Source organism: Marmota monax, unplaced genomic scaffold (genome assembly GCF_021218885.2).
Source record: "Marmota monax isolate L192 unplaced genomic scaffold, Marmota_monax_Labrador192_F-V1.1 WCK01_AAM20220418_F8-fsc00025, whole genome shotgun sequence".
In the NCBI taxonomy this organism is placed as follows: domain Eukaryota; kingdom Metazoa; phylum Chordata; class Mammalia; order Rodentia; family Sciuridae; genus Marmota; species Marmota monax.
In genome coordinates, this window is record NW_026691950.1 from 9,969,228 (window position 1) to 9,989,530 (window position 20,303).

General features: G+C 41.1%; 1 protein-coding gene across 2 annotated transcripts in view; it reads left to right on the top strand.

Moving 5' to 3' along the window:
* Positions 1 to 2,860: 2,860 nt before the first annotated feature.
* Spata18 (spermatogenesis associated 18) overlaps positions 2,861 to 20,303 on the top strand; it is a 39,339-nt gene continuing 21,896 nt past the window's right edge. For both annotated transcript variants that reach the window (XM_046460103.1, XM_046460162.1), the window contains exons 1-3: positions 2,861 to 3,214; positions 16,225 to 16,330; positions 16,455 to 16,570. In XM_046460103.1, coding sequence (XP_046316059.1) covers positions 3,128 to 3,214; positions 16,225 to 16,330; positions 16,455 to 16,570 — 309 coding nt within the window. In that variant the 5' untranslated portion in view covers positions 2,861 to 3,127. The remainder of the gene's footprint in view (positions 3,215 to 16,224; positions 16,331 to 16,454; positions 16,571 to 20,303) is intronic.

Here is a 20,303-nt window from a genome sequence, read left to right on the forward strand (position 1 = left end):
TTTGAATTTGCAATCTTCCTGCTTCAGCCTCACGAGTCGCTGGGATTACAAGCCTGCACCGCTGTGCCTGACTTGGTTCTATATTTTCTTAAAAATGATTATTAAAGCACCTTTCAACTATATTGTTCTATAATGTTTTTAAAAAGATAAACATATTTTAGAATTGGTACCAGGAAAATGTTTCCATTCAAAGAAGAGGCATGTACTTTAAGAATCAAATAATCATAATCATAAAATTCATTTTTCTTTCTGCCTGGGCTTAATTGAATGAATGCGAAATGAGGTTCAATCTTTCACACAAATTTAGGGAATATTTGCTTTTTCCTTTAAAAAACTTCTAACTGATATTTTCTACAAGTCTTTCACTGTAAGCCATCTCAGATACTTTTTTTAGGAAGTAGTGTGGATGAACAGTTTGTGGAACATTCCCCTTATTTTGAGTCATTGAATGGAAGGCCCATTTCTGTTATCAATAAACACAAAGGTCCTTTTATGTACAATGCATGCTCCTGAGTTCCAGGGTAACCAAGACGTACTGCAGGCTTTAAGTACTGCAAGTCTTCAGGCTTTAAGTATCTTGAGGATTTTGAGTCTAGTTGTGGAACTACAGCATATGAGGAGATAAATGACATCAGGTAGCATATTCTAGGGTGATATCAAAATATCGTTCTGTCTTAAGTCACTGTAAGTCTAATAATTAAATTAGTAACAAGGACATTTGGTGAAGTCATATTCAGCTTATGGTATCAGGAAAGCAGAGAGACAGGGAGGAGCCATGGGAAGATGTAACCCAAGTCATACCCCAGCTGACCTACTTCTTCCAGTCATGTTCCAGCTGCATAAAGTTATCACCCAGTAATCCATTCAAATGATTAATCCATCAATAGATTAATCTACCAGTGAGGTTACAGCTTTCATAATCTAATCATTTCTCTTCTGAACATATGATTTAAAACATATTCTGTTTTAAATCACCAGCTTAACCATTCATATTTTGGCTAACATTTTTCTAGGAGTGGTAAAGTTTTTGCTAACTTTTTCTGATAAATATTCATAGTAGCAATTGATGTTCATGGTAAAAGTTTGGAAAACTATAAAGGAGCTAACACCTTGTTTTTGTATTATATAATTTAACACAATATATAATGTAATGTCCTGCTTTTTCACTTAATATTATATAGTGAGAATTTCTAGATATTAAATGTTCCTCAATAAGACTTTTTTATACAATATTTCATTGAATGATCTACTCAAACATCATCCTGTTATTGGAAATTTGGATAATTTCAACCTAGTTTTATTTAATATAATACTGTGATCAAAATTCCTAGTAATACCAATTGTAGAATTTTTTGAGTACTGCCAAACTCTATGCTGAGTACTTTACATGAATTATCTTATTTGGGCTCATAATAACTCTATGAAGTAAGAACTATTGTGTTTTTACAGATGATGAAACAAGGATTACAGGCTAATTAAAGTGCTCAGAGCAAGGAAAAAGGATTTAGCCTCTAATTTATCATAAACAACTGTCCCGGTTCATTTTTTATTATAAGTAAGCAGGAATGCTCAGATTCCTGTTACCTATTGGAATACGCAATTGGTTCCAAATTAAGAAATCTGTTTTTCCTCCATTCCTTTCCTTCTTCCCTGCTCCCACATTTTAGGAAGGAGATGTTTAATGAGTAGGATTTTTTATTTTTACTTTAGTAATTTTTCTACTGTGACACACCAACATTTTGTGACACACCCAATTTTGTGGTGTACAAAAACTAGCAGGAATGCAGACTCCAGAAACGAACCTTTCATTTTCATTATTGAACATTAAAACCACTGCAATTAAAAGGAATAAAAACAAGAGGTGGTGCAAATTCTGAATTTTATGGTAATCTGATATACACAATGTTCAATTTCCTCTCAAGTACCTAAAGAAATGAAACCGAGTTTAAAGTTGTTAGCTTCACCTCCATGATTTAATGGACAGGTGATTTGCAATCAGCACATCATTTGATAGTATATAAAACAAGAGATTTCTTCTAACATGTTAATGGTTGAAATGATTTAATTTAATAGTTCAAGCTACAACTCACTGTGGCTGAATGCATTCTTTTGAAATTGTGACAGATCGCGGTGGGAACTTTTACTAAGTCTCATTTAAGAAATTCATAATTAAATGAAGCTGTAATGGCACAATTGAATATGCTCGCACATACTACCAAATCCTATCCAAACCTGAGGGATCGGTTCTAATTTGTGAACCTCCTAGTGCCATCAACTTGGACACCCACCCTGTGGGCTAAAAAAATAAAGCAAAATATAGAAGTTTTAGTTCCAGTGAGTTTCCTACAGGCAAATCCCAAGAGGCTGCAGATGCATGAAAGGTTTGAGAGGAGAAAGAATAAAGCAAGGGCCAAAGAAGTGATTTCCTGAAAGTCTAAAAAAAAAAAAAAAGTCCATGGAGGGTTAACTTTTGCTTGGCACGTGTTGTCACCCAGAGTCTGGCGTGCGGAGGAGGGTTCCTGCCACCTCAATCAGCACTGCCATCGGTCTGGACCCATCGAGGGGTCGCACCGCCTCGGTTCGGATCTCGGAGCCTTCCAGTTCCCTGCCCGATCCCGAATCCGGGTGGCTTTGGCCCTCCTCGCCCTCGCCCCACTGCACCCAAAGCAGCAACAAAAGCAGGAGCAGGAGGAAAAGCAGCCTCAGGAGCAGCGGCGTGGCGCATAGTGGCTGAGTCCAGAGGCCGGGCGCTGCAGGGCGGGGCGGGGTGGCAAGAGCGTTGCCCCGACGCGGCGTCCCTGGCAGCCGCCCGCCCACGTCAAGTTTTGTTTAATAATCGCCAGGGTATATAAATGGCTGGGGCTCGCGGGCGGCGGCGGCGGGGGAACCAGGAGGGCGCGCCGGGCAGCGGATGAGGCGCGACAGCTGCGGCCCAGGGCACCCCCCACTGGCATCCCGAACCCTGCCCGGTCCGACCCGAAGGGGAGGATGGAAACACCAGCTGCTATCTGAGCCCCCCTGGAAGATATCAACCCTCCCGCTACACCACGCGGCGGTCCTACGGAGGCCACTGCTTCGGCCCCTCCACGTCTGTCTCCCATAGCCGAGCCGCGTAGAAAAGCCAGCGATGGCGGAAAACCTGAGGAGGCTGGTCTCGAACGAAACTTTACGACGGTTGCAGGACAGGATAGACTCCTGGGCGAAAGAGTACAACGTGAGTCGGGGTGGGAGGCCCCCGGGACTCGCCCCGCGGTAGATCCCCGCCCATTCCTCGCGGGGCTTTTCTGGGACAGGCGTCGGTGAGATCGCTTTGCAAAGTCCCCGTGTTTGTGACTCCTAACGGGAACCTGGGCCTTGGGCTGGGATGGCGGGAAGGAAGGGAACGTGTTCTCCGGTGCCATTTGGTGGCGCTTCCTGCAGAGCGCGGGATTCCGCGGCGACCGGGCTGTTGGCGGAGCACCTTACCTAGAGCGGTAACCAAGGAGGCCGGCGACCTTAGCAACCGGAAAATCAGTGCCAGGTCCTACTTGATCCTCTCCTGTTCGCCCCCAGCCAGTGGAATCCACGTTGCCCTCCACCCCAACCCGAATTATGTTTTAGTACACTCTCCTGCCTTTTCGCAAGTCTCCTACTCTGAAGATATCTAGACGCAGCAGAATGAATTTTTATAAATATATACCTAGGAGTCATTGCTCAGAAATTAGAGAAACGGACACCAGGTTAACATTTGCGTGCTGATTAATGTGGCAATTGAAGCCAGAGTTTCCACAACAAAGCAGATTTCAGGAGGGCTTTTGTAAGAAGCCAATATTCTCTCATCAAATCCATGCACTGTTCAAATCTCATTAATCCCTACTTCCACCCTGGCTCCCTGTATTCAACCCCACCTTGCCCCCCATCCCCAAAATAGAATTAAGAGTGCTGGAAACACCTTACATTCGGGTTGTCTGCCTTAAATAGGAGGTTCCCCTCTTACATAGCAAGTAGAACCATCAGGCAGAAAAAAAGATGCTAACTGGAATTTAAGGTAAGTAGAGGGTGAAGAATGGTTTGGAAATCTGCTGGTCCCTGTGAATTCAGTCTTTAGAGTGGTGAGGGGAAGCTAGTTGAAATGGTTTTAATGAGAACAGAGAAACAGTTTGCTACCAAGACAGAAAACTGTAACAAACAATGGCACTTCTCAGTACTTACAGGATATTTCTAAAACAATAATTTAATTTGTTCCACCAAATGCTAGTGCCATTTGTGTTAAGCACTGTGAAAAAAATGCTTTTTAAAATTTCAAAGTTAAGGCCACAGGGCAATAAAAAAGGGTAAATACGTACACTAGGATTTGTTACTCTCAATTTTCTGAGACTAGGTAACAAGCAGTTACTTTAAAAAGTGGTGGAGAGAACCCAGGTCCTTTGTGATTAAAAAAAAAAAAAGAGCTGATTTTTATTTTTTCTGAATTCTTGATGAAGGAATGTCCAGTGCTGGTTCTTTAAAAGGGAGCAAAGAGAGAACCTACTAGACACTAGAAGGAAAAGTTCTAGTTGTTCTCTGAGCCACCCTCCACTTCAGAAGCCCTGATTAATTAAAGGGTGAACCAGGAAGCCCAAGGGACTCCTGAGAAGGCAGAGCTCAGAAAGAATCTGATCTAAATGAAAAAAACAAACATACAAACAACAACAAAAAACAACTGTGAGATGAGGAATGGAACTTTATATATCATCTAGTCCAATCCTTTCCATGGTACAGATCAAGCACCCTAACCCAGACACATTAAGTAAACTGCCCCTGGGTTATTCGGCAAATTCTATTCAAAGCCTTTTTTTCTGCCTGATGGCTCTACTTGCTATGTAAGGAGGGGAACCTCCTATTTAAGGCAGACAGACCCCAGATGTAAGGTGTTTCCAGCACTCTGAATTCTATTTTGGGGATGGGGGACAAGGTGGGGTTGATTACAGGAAGCCAGAGTGGAAGTAGGGATTAATGAGATTTGAACAGTGCATGGATTTGATGATAGAATATTGGCTTCTTATAAAAGTCCTCCTGAAATCTGCTTTGTTGTGGAAACTCTGGCCTCAATTGCCACACTAATCATTTCATCTCTTACTCATGTGCTGATGAATTGAGTATCTGTGTTTGGGGCTTGTTCTCATCTGAGATCTCACTTCTTTGATTGCCCATGGACATTTTAAATGGTGAGTACTATTGTCATGTTGAAATCAAATCAGCCTAAAATTGAATTTAGCTTCTCCCACACCCCACACACAGATCTCCTTCCTAACTTAGTCTTCATTATGGTGCACTCTGAATCCTTTTCACCATCAGGATCTGTTGGTCCAGCCTCAGAATTCATACAGACTCTGAACACTTTTCACCTCCTCCATTGCTACCACCCTGGACTATTGCAAAAACAGTAACCCAAAGTGATTCTTCTGAATGTTAAGTCAGATCAGGTTACTTTTCTTTGTCAAGACTCTTCAAACTTCCTATTTCACTTGGAATAAATCTCAGTTCTAATGGACTTTGAAGTTCTACACAATTGTGGAGCAACTATTAGGTGCTAAGCATTGTTCTAAGTGTTGGGAAATATGTTCTCTACAACCCATATACAGACATACTGATAAAAGGGGGTACTACTGTATATGTTATTAGACAGTAAATTCTTTAAACATGTAATTTTCTGCTTTACAGTCGTGTGTGTGTGTGTGTATTTGTGTGTGTGTATAATTTGCCTTTTAATCTTATGACAACTAAGTTTTCTGGGCCCAGGGAAAAACTAGTTGCCTTTGTGTGTGTATGTGTGTGTGTGTGTATGTGTGTGTGTACTGGGGATTGAACTCAGGGGCACTCAACCACTGAGCCACATCCTCTTTTTTGTATTTTATTTAGAGACAGGGCCTCACTGAGTTGCTTAGGGCCTTACTGTTACTGAGGCTGGCTTTGAACTTGCGATCCTCCTGTCTCAGCTTCCCAAGCTCCTGGGATTACAGGTGTGCGACATCGCGCCCAATCTACTTGCTTATTTTAAAAATATTTGCAGAGAAAGGGGTATTTTTCAACCTCCTTAAGAGAAACAAATACTAAAAACAGCAGCAAACATTTCTGACTCATTTTCTTTTAGTCACTGTGGTTGTATTGCCTTTGAGTAAGCCCCATTTTAAATGTTTGAGGTTTATGCCTTTAAAATTTGACTTCCCCTGAAGTTCATGGACAGCTGGGTTTGAACCATGTGACTTTTGGAAGTTGTTTTCTTCCTTTGTAGTTGAGTGAGCCTTTATGGTGATAGGTCATAGAGAATTCCTTCTTGTTCACCAAGAACTGAACCAGTTATCAAAAGCCTAATATTCAACAAATGGTGATTAAAAATGGTTACTCAGTGGGTTACACACTATTTACAATTTTTACAGTGTACCTTTATAAATATTTTTTTCAGAGCTTGTGGTGTGCTTATTAATGCTGGTTGCTGGTAATAACAATATGAACTGCATCATTTTTTTATGAACACAATACCTTTATTTTTATTTATTTATTTTTTATGTGGTTCTGAGGATTGAACCTAGTGCCTCACATGCACTAGGCAAGCTGTCTATCTCCGAGTGCTAGGCAAGTGCTCTATCATTCTACAACCCAGCCCAGTGAGCTGCATCTTAACAATGAACCTCCATCTGATGAAGGGGAGGAAGGAGTGGAGACAGCATGTACAGAGGCAGGGAAAACTGAAGAAGCTGACAATGGGGTGTGTGTGCTGTGATTGGTTCAAAACAGGACGGAAGTGAGGTGAGGCTAAGTAGGAGGAGAGTTGGGGTCAGATGATAAAGCGCCCTAGGGAGAAGCTAAAAGTGTAATGCAGGAAGAGAGAAATTTGAGTCAGATTTAGGAAATGTTCTCATTGTCCCATGGTGGAGAAATTCAAAACTCTAGGGAAAGTAGATGGGGTTGGGTAATACTTTAGGCAAGACATTGTATGAATCAACCTCTCATAAACTTGCTTAGCACATTTAGTGAACAAGATCATTCCAAGAATGGTCCTTAGGGATACTGCAAGAGTATAGCGCCCAAATACCCCCAATTTATCGTGCAACATCTGTATGTTTTATTGACAAACCGCAAAAATCTGAAATCACCTTCTATGCAGAACTAAATTCCAATTCCCTAATTACTTCATGGAAATGTTAGCATGAGAAGAGAAATTCCCTTACCAAGTTAGCAGCTTCTGGGGTAAGTCAACTCTGGATGGAAACTCTCCTCCCTCTGAGATGCTTTTGTTTTCCTCGGATCCCTTTGGATTAGGGAGTTTTTAAGCTGTGTTAGATGCTCTGAGATTTGTTATTTCAAAAAATTTCCCCCATTATAGCAGCAAATGTAATACTTAACTGTATCTTTGGTAACCCCAACCCCAAGATAGGATTGATGAGATTTCTTAAAGTAAAATAATAGTCACCAAGACAGTACAGTCTAGAAATCTTGCATTATTTAATGTGTGAGTGGAGCTGTAGGAAAGGACTGGAAGTACAAGACTTCCATCCACATTAGTCTCGTTTGTGTGATTGACATCTACAGGAAGAGGGGGAAAGAGCATTATTAAACATCCACATATAAAAAGGAGATATTATTTGAGATTTGCCTTCTGTTTGGTTTAGAATAAACTTTGTGGTTGAAATAAGAGATCTATGCCAAAATATGCCTGATTCTTAGTACAAAGGTTGTTGTCCGTTGCTATGGTCTGTACAAACATACTCCCTGCCTGCCTTCACCCTCCTCTTTGGGAGACATACTTCTACATTCTTGAGGAGTCAATCTGATTAATAAATTTCTAGAGAAGCATTTTCTTCAATTTAAGATGCTTATCTGTTTCCTGGCCAGACCACGACTCAGTGATGAATAGCCGCCCAAATCTCAGTGTCCAAGTAGAAGAGAGATTTTTCCTTCTTCTTTCATGTGGTCTGATGGCAGGTCTCTGAGGGTTATGTTTTTAAAACTTGGCTTCCCCTGAAGTTCAGAGACAGCTCCATCACTGGCTTAGCTTCAGCACCCTCTGCCTAGTGGTGACAGCATCCTATTATGTGACCTCAAGGGGCTGCAGGGAAGAGCAGTGGAAACTTGCACCATTCTTAAGTGATGCACACCACCTCTGTTTGTCATCCCTTAACCAGAGGTGCGGCCAGGCAACATTTGATGATGCAGATACGTTCTGAGAAATGCCTGACTAGGTGATTTTTGTGGTTGTGCAAACACAATAGGTTACTAGGCTGTTTAATCCCATGGGACCACCATCTTGTAAGTAGCCTGTGGTCGACTGAAACAGCATATTATGCCACATGTGATTATAGTCACATTTTATAGCATGTGACTGTAGTTATGTGGCCCCAATCTAATTGTAAAGAAATGTGAGAAAGCACGCAGCATATTGAATTGGCGCTGCCTTTTCTGTCATGTTTCTAATGATCAACTTATTGCAAAATAAATTGATGAGGGACTAAGGCAGAACGTTTTATTTTTTAACAGAGACTGTCAACTTTTTAATTTGACTTTTCTTATTTTCTCTTGAGACAAACTTTTTAATGTAAGCATTTCAAGTTTAATATTTAAGGAGAATAAATAAGTCCAATAGGACTATTCGCTGCCCCTGGCTGGGTAGTGGTGTCATAATCCCCTTAGTTGACCAAGTCAGAATCCTGGCCCCTCCTTCTCCATCCCACTTCACAAATGGGTTCATTTAATCCCTGAGGATTCTGCCTGATAAATAGTTCTCAAATACCTCCCCCTTTCCCCCTCGAGCTCCTATCCACCTCCCCACACCTTTGGTACCAGGGATTGAACCCAGAGGCGCTTAACCACCAAGTCACATCCCCAACCCTTTTTAAAATGTTTTTGTTTTAAAACCTCACTAGGTTGCTGAAGCTGGCTTTAAATTTGCAATCTTTCTGCCTCAGCCTCCCACACCAAGCTCCTCTTATTTTAAGCTTCCATTATTTCTTACATATGTGGGAAAACGAGCTTCTAGGATGTGTACAGGATAGATCTCAAGAGAACTTCATTGCAAAACAAACAAACAATAACATCAGCAAACTCCCAGGCATAACAGCTTCATGCAAGGCGGAGAATTCTGCTCCAACAAAACTGAATGCTTTTACAGTCATCATGTTTACAAAAGGAGGCAGGGAGCCCATAACTGTTGTATAGAGTGTTTAAAAGAAACATTTTCTTTTATGTTAATAAGGGTGGGGTTACATTCCTGAATAACTTTCTCCTTTTTATTTCCTCTCACTTTCTTATCTACACAAAGTCACTTGAATTTGTTTGGTCCCACTTGATGAAGTTCACTTCTATAAAATGACATATTCCTATTGATCTTCCTGCCTTTCTGCATGCCTACTTCCAGTCAACATTGATTCAGGTCTCCAAGGAATCATTTTTGTGGCCCTTCTTGCCCATGTTGGAAGTTCTCAACACAGGCAAGACAACTATCCTCTAGGGCCATGTTTTAAAAACTTAACCACAGTGGTCAGTGCATTTTATTTCACCGCATAACACACATAAACTGTTGTATTTATACAGTCAAAAGCCACAAAACTACATTAGACTGCAGGTACAACTGGTGGTCCCCTACAACTTAATGAGCTGAAGAATTCCTACTACCCAGTGATATCATGGCCCATTGATCTGGTAAGCACATCACATTAATCACATGTTTGTGGAGATACTTGTTAAGAAAACTTATTGCCCTGTTAGTTGAATGGAAGTACAGTGAAACCAGAGTTTGAGAAAAAAACTTGATGCTCTGCTTCTGCTTGTGGGTGGGGTCTGCTTGAGTGGCAGGGCTCTGCAGCCAAGAAAGCCATTTAATGTTAGCAGCTAATGACAGCGGGGGATGCCTGCTGGCATCAGATCTCTGAGGGTTGCAGCTGGCAAAGCTGGATTCTTCTCTGCTACTAAAATGTGTTGCAGCTTATAATGGCAGACTATGGCCTCCAGTGTCAGAGCAGACCCCAGCAGCTCACCACCAATTTCTTTCTGGGTCCTGTCTTGCAAATTCGAAGAATGAAATCCATGGATGATAATGGAAGGCAAGAATGAAAGGAGTAGGATTTATTCAAGTGAAAAGAAAAGAGAACTCCTGCAAGGCGAGAGGGGACCTGATAGGGGTTGCCACTTAAATGTATTTGTCTAGGGGCTTATATAGCAACTGGGTAGGGGTCTTGATAAGTATCTTTGCTAATCAGGCCTTGGAAAAGTACTAACTCTTTTGGACAAAAATCTATGCTAATACATGACACTGGAAAAGTACCAGCTGTATTGGTTTAGTCCATGACTTTCTAATTGGCTCTGCCCTTTTAGACCTTGAATTTGAACTTTCCTGTAACCTCTCTTAGGGTCTGCCCCACTTTTGTTTTTACTGCTATTCTGGGACAAAGGTTTAGCTGCAATGCTTAGAAAATTTCTACAAGTTGACCTTATGGAGGAGCTTTTACATTAAAAAAAGAAAAACTTTAATTGGGATCCATTAACTATCCTATATTATTCAGTAGCACACACAATTATGTATAGAATACATTTGATAGTAATAATAAATTACTGTACTTTTTAACATTAGTTTGGAGTGTACTCCTACTTATAAAAACAGTTTACCATTAAACTGTTTGCTGTGATATTCCAGCAACATCCTCAGACACCCTACTTACCGTGACTCTTGATTGCATTGACATGACTATGTAGGTTTGTGTGAGTGTACCCTAAGATTTTCCCACAATGATGAAATTGCCTAACAACACAGGTCTCAGAACATCACCATTGTTAAATGACTGAAAACAAGTTACATGAACAATTCTTACTTTTATTAATTATGATGTATTTTATTTTACTATTTTATGATTTGGTAGTCATCAACTGAGGCTCACTAAACTGACTTCACTACTCACTAATTTTGTGATGCTCAATCTTGGTTGAACATGGGAAACATCTGGCGAGTTCTTAAAATAACCAAGGCCCAGTTCCCACACTGGAGCAGTGAAAGCAGAATTTCTAGTGTGGTGGCCCCTCCCCAGGTTCCTCAGATGAAGACCTTCCTGTATCATCTTGGCTCCTTACTACATCTTTTGAGTCTGGACTCTGAAATCTGGACTTAGTTTTATGACAACATGCATTTATTTGTGTTTATCTTAAACTATGCATTCCTTGAGGGCGAAAAACTATTTCATTCAACCATTGTGTCCCTAGCATCTAGCACCAGCAGGCCCCCCCATAAAGATTGGTGGAGAACATAAGTACCTGAGTGAAGCAGAGAAGAAACTGTGCCTTCTACTTCTTGAAGCCACTTTCTTCCCTGGCTTCCTAGTTCTTTTTCATTTTTCTTGCTGATTGTCATCTACTACCTGTTTTTGTTTTATTTTTCATTCACTGGCCCTTCTTCCTCAACCCACTTCTGATATAGCAAGATGGCCCTGCAGCCTGCCCTCAGCCCTCTTCCACCACACTCCTCCCTGGTGACCTCAATGCATGTGGCTTCCACTTTCTCCCATCTGCAGAGGGCTTCCAAGCCCACATCTTCAACTCCCACCTTTCACATGAGTTCCAGCCCTATCTTGCATCTGCTTTTGGTAAAGCGTCTGGGGGAGAGCTAGATTCTAATGCTGGAGGCTGCAGGAATGGGTATAGGTCCCTGTTCAACCACAGTCTCTTCAAAATACTTCATTTTGTTTTTCTGCATTGGTAAACTCGGGTTGATGATGGCATTCAATTTGTAAGGTTGTTTTGAGGATTTGATGAAACAGTGTATATAAAGCTTTGTGTGCAGTGCCTGGCTGGCATAGAGTAAGTGCTCAATAATTGTTAGATACTATTACTAGACATTTCCATCTGAGGGTCTTATGGCCTCCTGAACTATCCAAACCCAAATGTAGTCTGAGCCCTCTCCTACCTCTGTCTGTTTCTAAACCTCCTGACCTCCAAGGTAATGCTGGAATCAGAGGGACCTTGACTGACCCAGGTGTATCGTGGGCCTGGGAAAGCCCTTTAGCAGACCTTTGTTATGTCCATAGCCTTCCGTATCTCTTGGCCAGATGGTTACATCTGCCTACCTCTCCTCCAGACTTGCTCTCTAACACAAACTCTGTGTGGTCTGTTCCTGCAGAAGTACTTTTGTAAAATGCCAAGCAAATCCGGTCTTTCCCCATCACCCTTCCACGCTTGCCTCAGAGATCTTCCAAGGACAGGACAAAGCCCAGAACCCTTCATGTGGCAAGTCATGGCTTTCAGATTTGGTCTTTGGACCCTGAACTCACTTTTCCCTAGTGTTTCTGCTTCTTATCTTTGATACTTGCTGTTTCTCCTTTTTGAAGTGCCCTTCCCTCTTCCCCTGACCCCTCGCAGAGCTTGTTGTGTCTGCAGTTCACTGTCCACACAAAGCCCTAACCTACTCTAATGGTTATTTACTCCCTGCGTGCTTCTCATTCTCCATCCCGCTTCCAAAGCTGGTGAACTCAGTGATAGTAGACAACTTCTTTTTCTTTTTTAAATGTAACTTTATCACTGCAACTGCCAATCCTGGGACTTAAGATGTAATAGGAACTCAATGATTTATGAGTGAATGAACCTGGAGGGACTAGGCTTTTTTTTTTTTAGGGACTAGGCTTTTTTTTTTTTTTTTTGAGTTCCAAAAAGTTCATGTCTTTGTTCTATTTATCTTAGTAGAATAATGTGACCTTCTTATGGCTTGAATATCCTGTGCAGGGCTTTGTGTAAGAAGCTGAGGCATGTTGTGACAGGTCTTTGGGAACAGGAGAATTGTGACATAGTATATTGTGTTCTGTGATTTAAGTTGTGTATGCAAACACATTTGACAAACATTCCTCTGGGTGCCCATTATGCACAGGCCCTGGGCAAAGCAGTAAGAGCAGATCATAATGACACTACAATCCTCCTTCTAATTTAACTGAGTCTTTCCTTTATGCTAAGCTCTGTGCCTAAGTTAACTGGAGGGATTAACCATCTCCAAAATATCAGGAAATGGAGGCTTCTATCTAAAGGAATTGAGCTAATGAAAGGAATCCAGATTTGAACCAAACCCTGCCCTGTCCCTAAATTCCTGGCACCTTGCCTTGCTGCAAACCACCTCATAGCTTCTGATTATTGAACACCTCCTGACTCTGAGGAGCTAGGCATGTGTTGATTCCATTTAGTTCTTCTAACACTCAGCAAGGCCTTATTGTCCCCATGTGGAAGAGAGAAAATGGGCTCAGAGGATCACAGAGAACTGTGGCAGGTGGCAGAGCTGCGATTCTTGGGGTCTCCTTTGACTCCTCAGCTCATTCTCTATCCTCTTTGCAAATGGCATGATCTAGCCAGAGGGCAAGAGTCTTGTAAGCAGGCCACTGAAGTTCAGTGTCATTGTGAGGCATACCACAGCCTAGGCCTGGCGCAGCGAGGAAGAACTGACAGAGCTGCACAGGTTGTGGGGTGCAGAATCCTGATCAGGTCAATAATGTGTCGTTAAATCGTTCCTTCATCAGCATTTGGGCCTTCAATTTTCAGGATACTAGTAACAATAGATGCAGACACAGAAAGAAAGGCAGGCTCATTTTTAGGAAGAACTCAGTCTGTTAGAGAGGAGAGGATGGAAGGACAAGATGAAGAGAAGGAATGACAACAGGAGGAAATAGGCTGCGACAAAGCTAGTTGCCAGGCACAGAAATTAATCCAGAAGCCCCTCAGTTACCAGCCCATCCCATGCCCATTCCTCACCAGTCCCATGAGGCCTTCCAGGGTCAGCCCTGCCAACCTCTCTGACCGATTCTTTTGCCACACTCACCTACTCATAGTCCTCCAGGTTGTCTATGTGTTCCTGCCTCAGGGCCTTTGGCCTTGCTGTGCCCATCGCCTGGCATGCTCTTTCCCTTTTGCTTCACATCCGTGAATCAGCCAGGTTTCAGCTCAAGTGTCCCCTCCTCACAGAGCTCTTCCCTGGTTGTCTTCCCCATTTACTCTTTGTCACACCAGCCATTTCTTGCCAAAGACTAGTTAAAACAAAAATGTCAGTGTAAGTCGGTAGTTAGGAGCATGCGCTCTGGAACCAGGGTTCCGCTCTCAGCTCTGACAGCTCATAGCAGGAGAGCCTCGGGCAAGCTTCTTAACCTCTCTGTGCCTCAGTGTTCTCATCTGAAAATTGGAATGATAATAATAGCATAAGGTATGATTGCGGGGATTAACTGAGATTCGATGAGTAAAGCACTAGTAGTGCCTGGTCTGTGGGGGTGTGTATGAAAATCAAAGAGTGAGTGAGTCATCTAATTTTCACTCATCCATCCAATGCATGCCGAGTTTGAATATATAGACAGGACAGAATGGAGGACTGAGCATACAGGGACAGACAAGTAGTCTCTGTCCTAGAGGGGGCTTCAGCATGTCAGACCATTTCCCTTGTTGGTACAGATAATGAATTTTATTGGTAAACTTCTGCCTAGAGCTACCATTTATCTTCATTCTGGTTACATCCTCCATCTGCTTTGCTTCCTGTTCTGGGACTTGTGGTGCCAATGCTGGATCATGACCTGAGTGACACATAAATATATACAGTTTTACACCCACATGATTTATTTATTGCTTATAATTTTACTTCTTCTTTTTAGTAGTATGTTCAATTAGATGTTTGGCTAATGGTGAAAGGTCAACTCTCACAAAAGAATGACCAAAGCAGAATAATAGCTAAAGGCTCTCATCCCCCCTCCCCGTCTTCTGTTTTCATTGCTTCGAAGGTTCCATATATACTGGACCTACTACCTCTTCTCCAAGTCTGCCTCATTTCTTCTTGGGCTGGTTTTCACTTCCTCTCAGAAGCCTTCACTGATTTTCTGAGATGGTGGGCTCTGTAGACCTCGCACTCACTGTGTAGTAAGACTTACTGTTCCACTGCAGGGGAGCTAGGGGATCTATCTACTTGCCCTCTGGTCAACCTGTGCATCTTTTTGTCTTATTCTTCATTGTATCTTCAATGTAGACACTTTTTTTTTTGCTGTTAAGAATTAGTGTTCTCACCATTTGACCCAGTTATCCCACTCCTCAGTATATACCCAGTTATCCCACTCCTCAGTATATACCCAGTATATACCCATCAGCATACTATAGTGATGCAGCCACATCAATGTTTATAGCAGCTCAATTCACAATAGCTAAGCTATGGAACCCACGTAGGTGCCCTTCAATGGGGGAATGGATAAAGAAAATGGAATATTACTCGGCCATAAAGAAGAATGAAATTATGGCATTTGCCAACAAAAGGATAGACCTGGAGGCTACCTTGCTAAGTGAAATAAGTTAATCTCCCCCCAAACAAAAGGCTGAATGTTCTCTCTGATGCTAACACACAATAAGGGTAGGAGAGAAAAGATAGAAGTACTTTGGATTAGACAAAGGGGGATGAAGGGAGGGGAGGGGATTTGGGAATAGGGAAGACAGTGGAACGAATCAGACATAACTTTCCTATGTTCATATATGAATACATTTCCAGTGAAACTCCAATCAGGTATCATACATACATGGAGTATAATTCCACAAGAATGGGAATTATACTCCATGTATGTATGATATGCCAAAATATACTGTACTCCCATGTACTTATAAAAAGAACAAATTAAAAAAAGGTTAATTATAAAGTAAGAATTAGTGTTCTCTTTGCAGGTATAATAAAAATTGAATTTACGTATAGGACAAGAGCCATTAAAGCAGATAAATTAACAATTTGCACTGTGCTACAGAAAGCATGTTCATTTTATAAGGGGACTTTTTGCAGAATCCACTGAGTAGGATGATGCTATAAAAACAACCTCAAATCTTAGTGGTTTCACACACACACAAAACGACTTTCTTGATTATGTAGTAGTTTGGTGCAAGTGCTCAGTCAGAAGCCTTACAAATCTTGAGAATCCACCATCCCTGATGCCCTTGGGTTCTCTGCTGGCCCTTTTCTGCATTTGACTGGCCAATGGGAATGAGAGAAGAAGATTGCTCAGGAGGTTTTCTTCTTGGCCATGCCTGACCATGGCACACATCACTTTCCAGACCACTAATTGAACTCAGTCTCAGGGCCACACACACTCTTGGGACTCTGGGGCAAATGGTCCCACTGTGTGTCCAGGGGGGGAAAGGGGAACAGGTTTTGGTGCCTGCCCAGCAGTGTCTGTCTGCAGCGGGTTCCAGAGTAAAGGAATCACACTGATTACTGCTGTTTTGACTTTACAGACAAACACATGTGATCAGAATCTAAATTACTGCCTTGAAATCATTGAACAAGTTGCCAGATTGCAGGGACAGCTCTTTGGAATCCTCACTATTGCAGCCCAAGAAGGTGAGAATGGCCCCCACTTTTCCCTTCCCACTCTCTCTTCTAGTCTCTTTCCATTGTTGGTGTTTGCTGACTGAACTGGTGTGCACTTCGCTTTCTGTCTCTGACCTTGTGCATGTTTTCTTAGGAGGACATAATGATGGTGTGGAAACAATCAAGTCTCGCCTTTTGCCTTGGCTGGAGGCTTCTTTTACTGCTGCTTCCATGGGAAAACCTGTTGACAGCAGGGTTCCCTCTCTACAGGTAAGAATGCTAAAGAATGACCTTTGACTCCCTGAAACAATGCAATAAAACTGAAATTTCTGAGATAATGAGAAAACTTAGCAAAGAGTGTCATAATTTGGGATTACTGGTTTCCATGGGAGAGTGTCAATTCCAACAGCTGGAGACCAGACTAGAATAGAATATGGGCCTTGCTTCATGCATCAATATCATTATGTCTGGGTAAATACAACATCAGTATATGAGTTTGCTTTCCAGGACCACAACAAAATACCTGAGATTGGATAAAATATAAATAAAAGAGTTTGATTTAGCTCCTAAGTTCTGAAGGCTGAAAGTCCAAATAGCACAATGCTGACTCTAGAGGGACCTCCTAGGGGACATATGGCAGGAACATATGTGGGAAACAGAGATCAAATAGAGACAGGAATCCAACATGTGAAGAAGGTCAGGATTGCTCTTTTATAGCAACCATTTCCAAGAACTACATCAGTTCCTTCCGAGGACAGTGCTCTCAATTACCTAAAAGCCATTTAAGGTTCCACATCCCCTCTCACCTTGCCATACTGGGGACCAGCCTTCCAACACATGCACCCTTGGAGGACACACTCAAACCATATTCAAACCACAGTGATCACCAGCTTTACTTTTTTTTTTTTGATGGTTGTATTATCTCTTTTTTTTTTTTAATTTTTTATTGTTGGTTGTTCAAAACATTACATAGTTCTTGATATATCATATTTCACACTTTGATTCAGGTGGGTTATGAGCTCCCATTTTTACCCCATATACAGATTGCAGAATCACATCAGTTACACATCCATTGATTTACATATTGCCATACTAGTGTCTGTTGTGTTCTGCTGCCTTTCCTATCCTCTACTATCCCCCCTCCCCTCCCCTCCCCTCTCCTCTTCTCTCTCTGCCCCCTCTACTGACATTCATTTGTCCCCCTTGTATTATTTTTCCCTTTCCCCTCACTTCCTCTTGTATGTACTTTTGTATAACTCTGAGGGTCTCCTTCCATTTCCATGCAATTTCCCTTCTCTCTCCCTTTCCCTCCCACCTCTCATCCCTGTTTAATATTAATCTTCTTCTCATGCTCTTCGACCCTACTCTGTTCTTAGTTACTCTCCTTATATCAAAGAAGACATTTGGCATTTGTTTTTTAGGGATTGGCTAGCTTCACTTAGCATAATCTGCTCTAATGCCATCCATTTCCCTGTAAATTCTATGATTTTGTCATTTTTTAATGCAGAGTAATACTCCATTGTGTATAAATGCCACATTTTTTTTTATCCATTCATCTATTGAAGGGCATCTAGGTTGGTTCCACAGTCTTGCTATTGTGAATTGTGCTGCTATGAACATCGATGTAGCAGTGTCCCTGTAGCATGCTCTTTTTAGGTCTTTAGGGAATAGACCAAGAAGGGGAATAGCTGGGTCAAATGGTGGCTCCATTCCCAGCTTTCCAAGAAATCTCCATACTGCTTTCCAAATTGGCTTCACCAATTTGCAGTCCCACCAGCAATGTACAAGTGTACCATTTTCCCCACATCCTCGCCAGCACTTGTTGTTGTTTGACTTCATAATGGCTGCCAATCTAACTGGAGTGAGATGGTATCTTAGGGTGGTTTTGATTTGCATTTCTCTGACTGCTAGAGATGGTGAGCATTTTTTCATGTACTTGTTGATTGATTGTATGTCCTCCTCTGAGAAGTGTCTGTTCAGGTCCTTGGCCCATTTGTTGATTGGGTTGTTTGTTCTCTTATTGTCTAATTTTTTGAGCAAAGAGGAAAACAAACCATGTTTAGTAACATAAATAAACAAATATGGCTGGAAGAACAACCCATATCTCAATAATAACCCTAAATGTTAATGGCTTAAACTCACCAATCAAGAGACACAGGCTAGTAGAATGGATCACAAAACAAGACCCAACAATATGCTGCCTACAGGAGACGCATTTGATAGGAAAAGACATACATAGTCTGAAGGTGAAAGGTTGGGAAAAATCATATCACTCATATGGACTTCGGAAACAAGCAGGAGTGTCCATACTCATATCAAATAAAATAGATTTCAAGCCCAAGTTAATCAAAAGGGATAAAGAGGGACACTACATACTGCTTAAGGGAACCATACACCAACAAGACATAACAATCATAAATATATATGCCCCAAACAATGGTGCAGCTATGTTCATCAAACAAACTCTTCTCAAGTTCAAGAGTCTAATAGACCACCATACAATAATCATGGGAGACTTCAACACACCTCTCTCGCCACTGGACAGATCTTCCAAACAAAAGTTGAATAAGGAAACTATAGAACTCAATAATACAATTAATACCCTAGACTTAATTGACATATATAGAATATACCACCCAACATCAAGCAGTTACACTTTTTTCTCAGCAGCACATGGATCCTTCTCAAAAATAGATCATATATTATGTCACAGGGAAACTCTTAGACAATACAAAGGAGTAGAGATAATACCATGCATCCTATCTGATCATAAGGGAATGGAACTGAAAATCAACGATAAAAGAAGGAAGGAAAAAGAATACATCACTTGGAGAATGAACAATAGGTTACTGAATGATCAATGGGTTATAGAAGACATCAAGGAGGAAATTAAAAAATTCTTAGAGATTAATGAAAACACTGATACAACATATCAGAATCTATGGGACACATTGAAAGCAGTTCTAAGAGGAAAATTCATTGCTTGGAGTTCATTCCTTAAAAAAAGAAAAAACCAACAAATAAATGATCTCATACTTCATCTCAAAATCCTAGAAAAAGAAGAGCAAAACAACAGCAAAAGAAGTAGAAGGCAAGAAATAATTAAAATCAGAGCTGAAATTAATGAAATTGAAACAAAAGAAACAATTGAAAAAATTGACAAAACTAAAAGTTGGTTCTTTGAAAAAATAAACAAAATCGACAGACCCTTAGCCATGCTAGCGAAGAGAAGAAGAGAGAGAACTCAAATTACTAGCATACGGGATGAAAAAGGCAATATCACAACAGACACTTCAGATATACAGAAGATAATCAAAAATTATTTTGAATCCTTATACTCCAATAAATTAGAAGATAGTGAAGGCATCGATAAATTTCTTAAGTCATATGATCTGCCCAGATTGAGTCAGGAGGATATAGACAACCTAAACAGACCAATATCAATTGAGGAAATAGAAGAAACCATCAAAAGACTACCAACTAAGAAAAGCCCAGGACCGGATGGGTATACAGCAGAGTTTTACAAAACCTTTAAAGAGGAACTAATACCAATACTTTTCAAGCTACTTCAGGAAATAGAAAAAGAGGGAGAACTTCCAAATTCATTCTACGAGGCCAACATCACCCTGATACCTAAACCAGACAAAGACACTTCAAAGAAAGAAAACTACAGACCAATATCTCTAATGAACCTAGATGCAAAAATCCTCAATAAAATTCTGGCGAATCGGATACAAAAACATATCAAAAAAATTGTGCACCATGATCAAGTAGGATTCATCCCTGGGATGCAAGGCTGGTTCAATATACGGAAATCAATAAATGTTATTCACCACATCAATAGACTTAAAAATAAGAACCATATGATCATCTCGATAGATGCGGAAAAAGCATTCAACAAAGTACAGCATCCCTTTATGTTCAAAACTCTAGAAAAACTAGGGATAAGAGGAACATACCTCAATATTGTAAAAGCAATCTATGCTAAGCCTCAGGCTTGCAT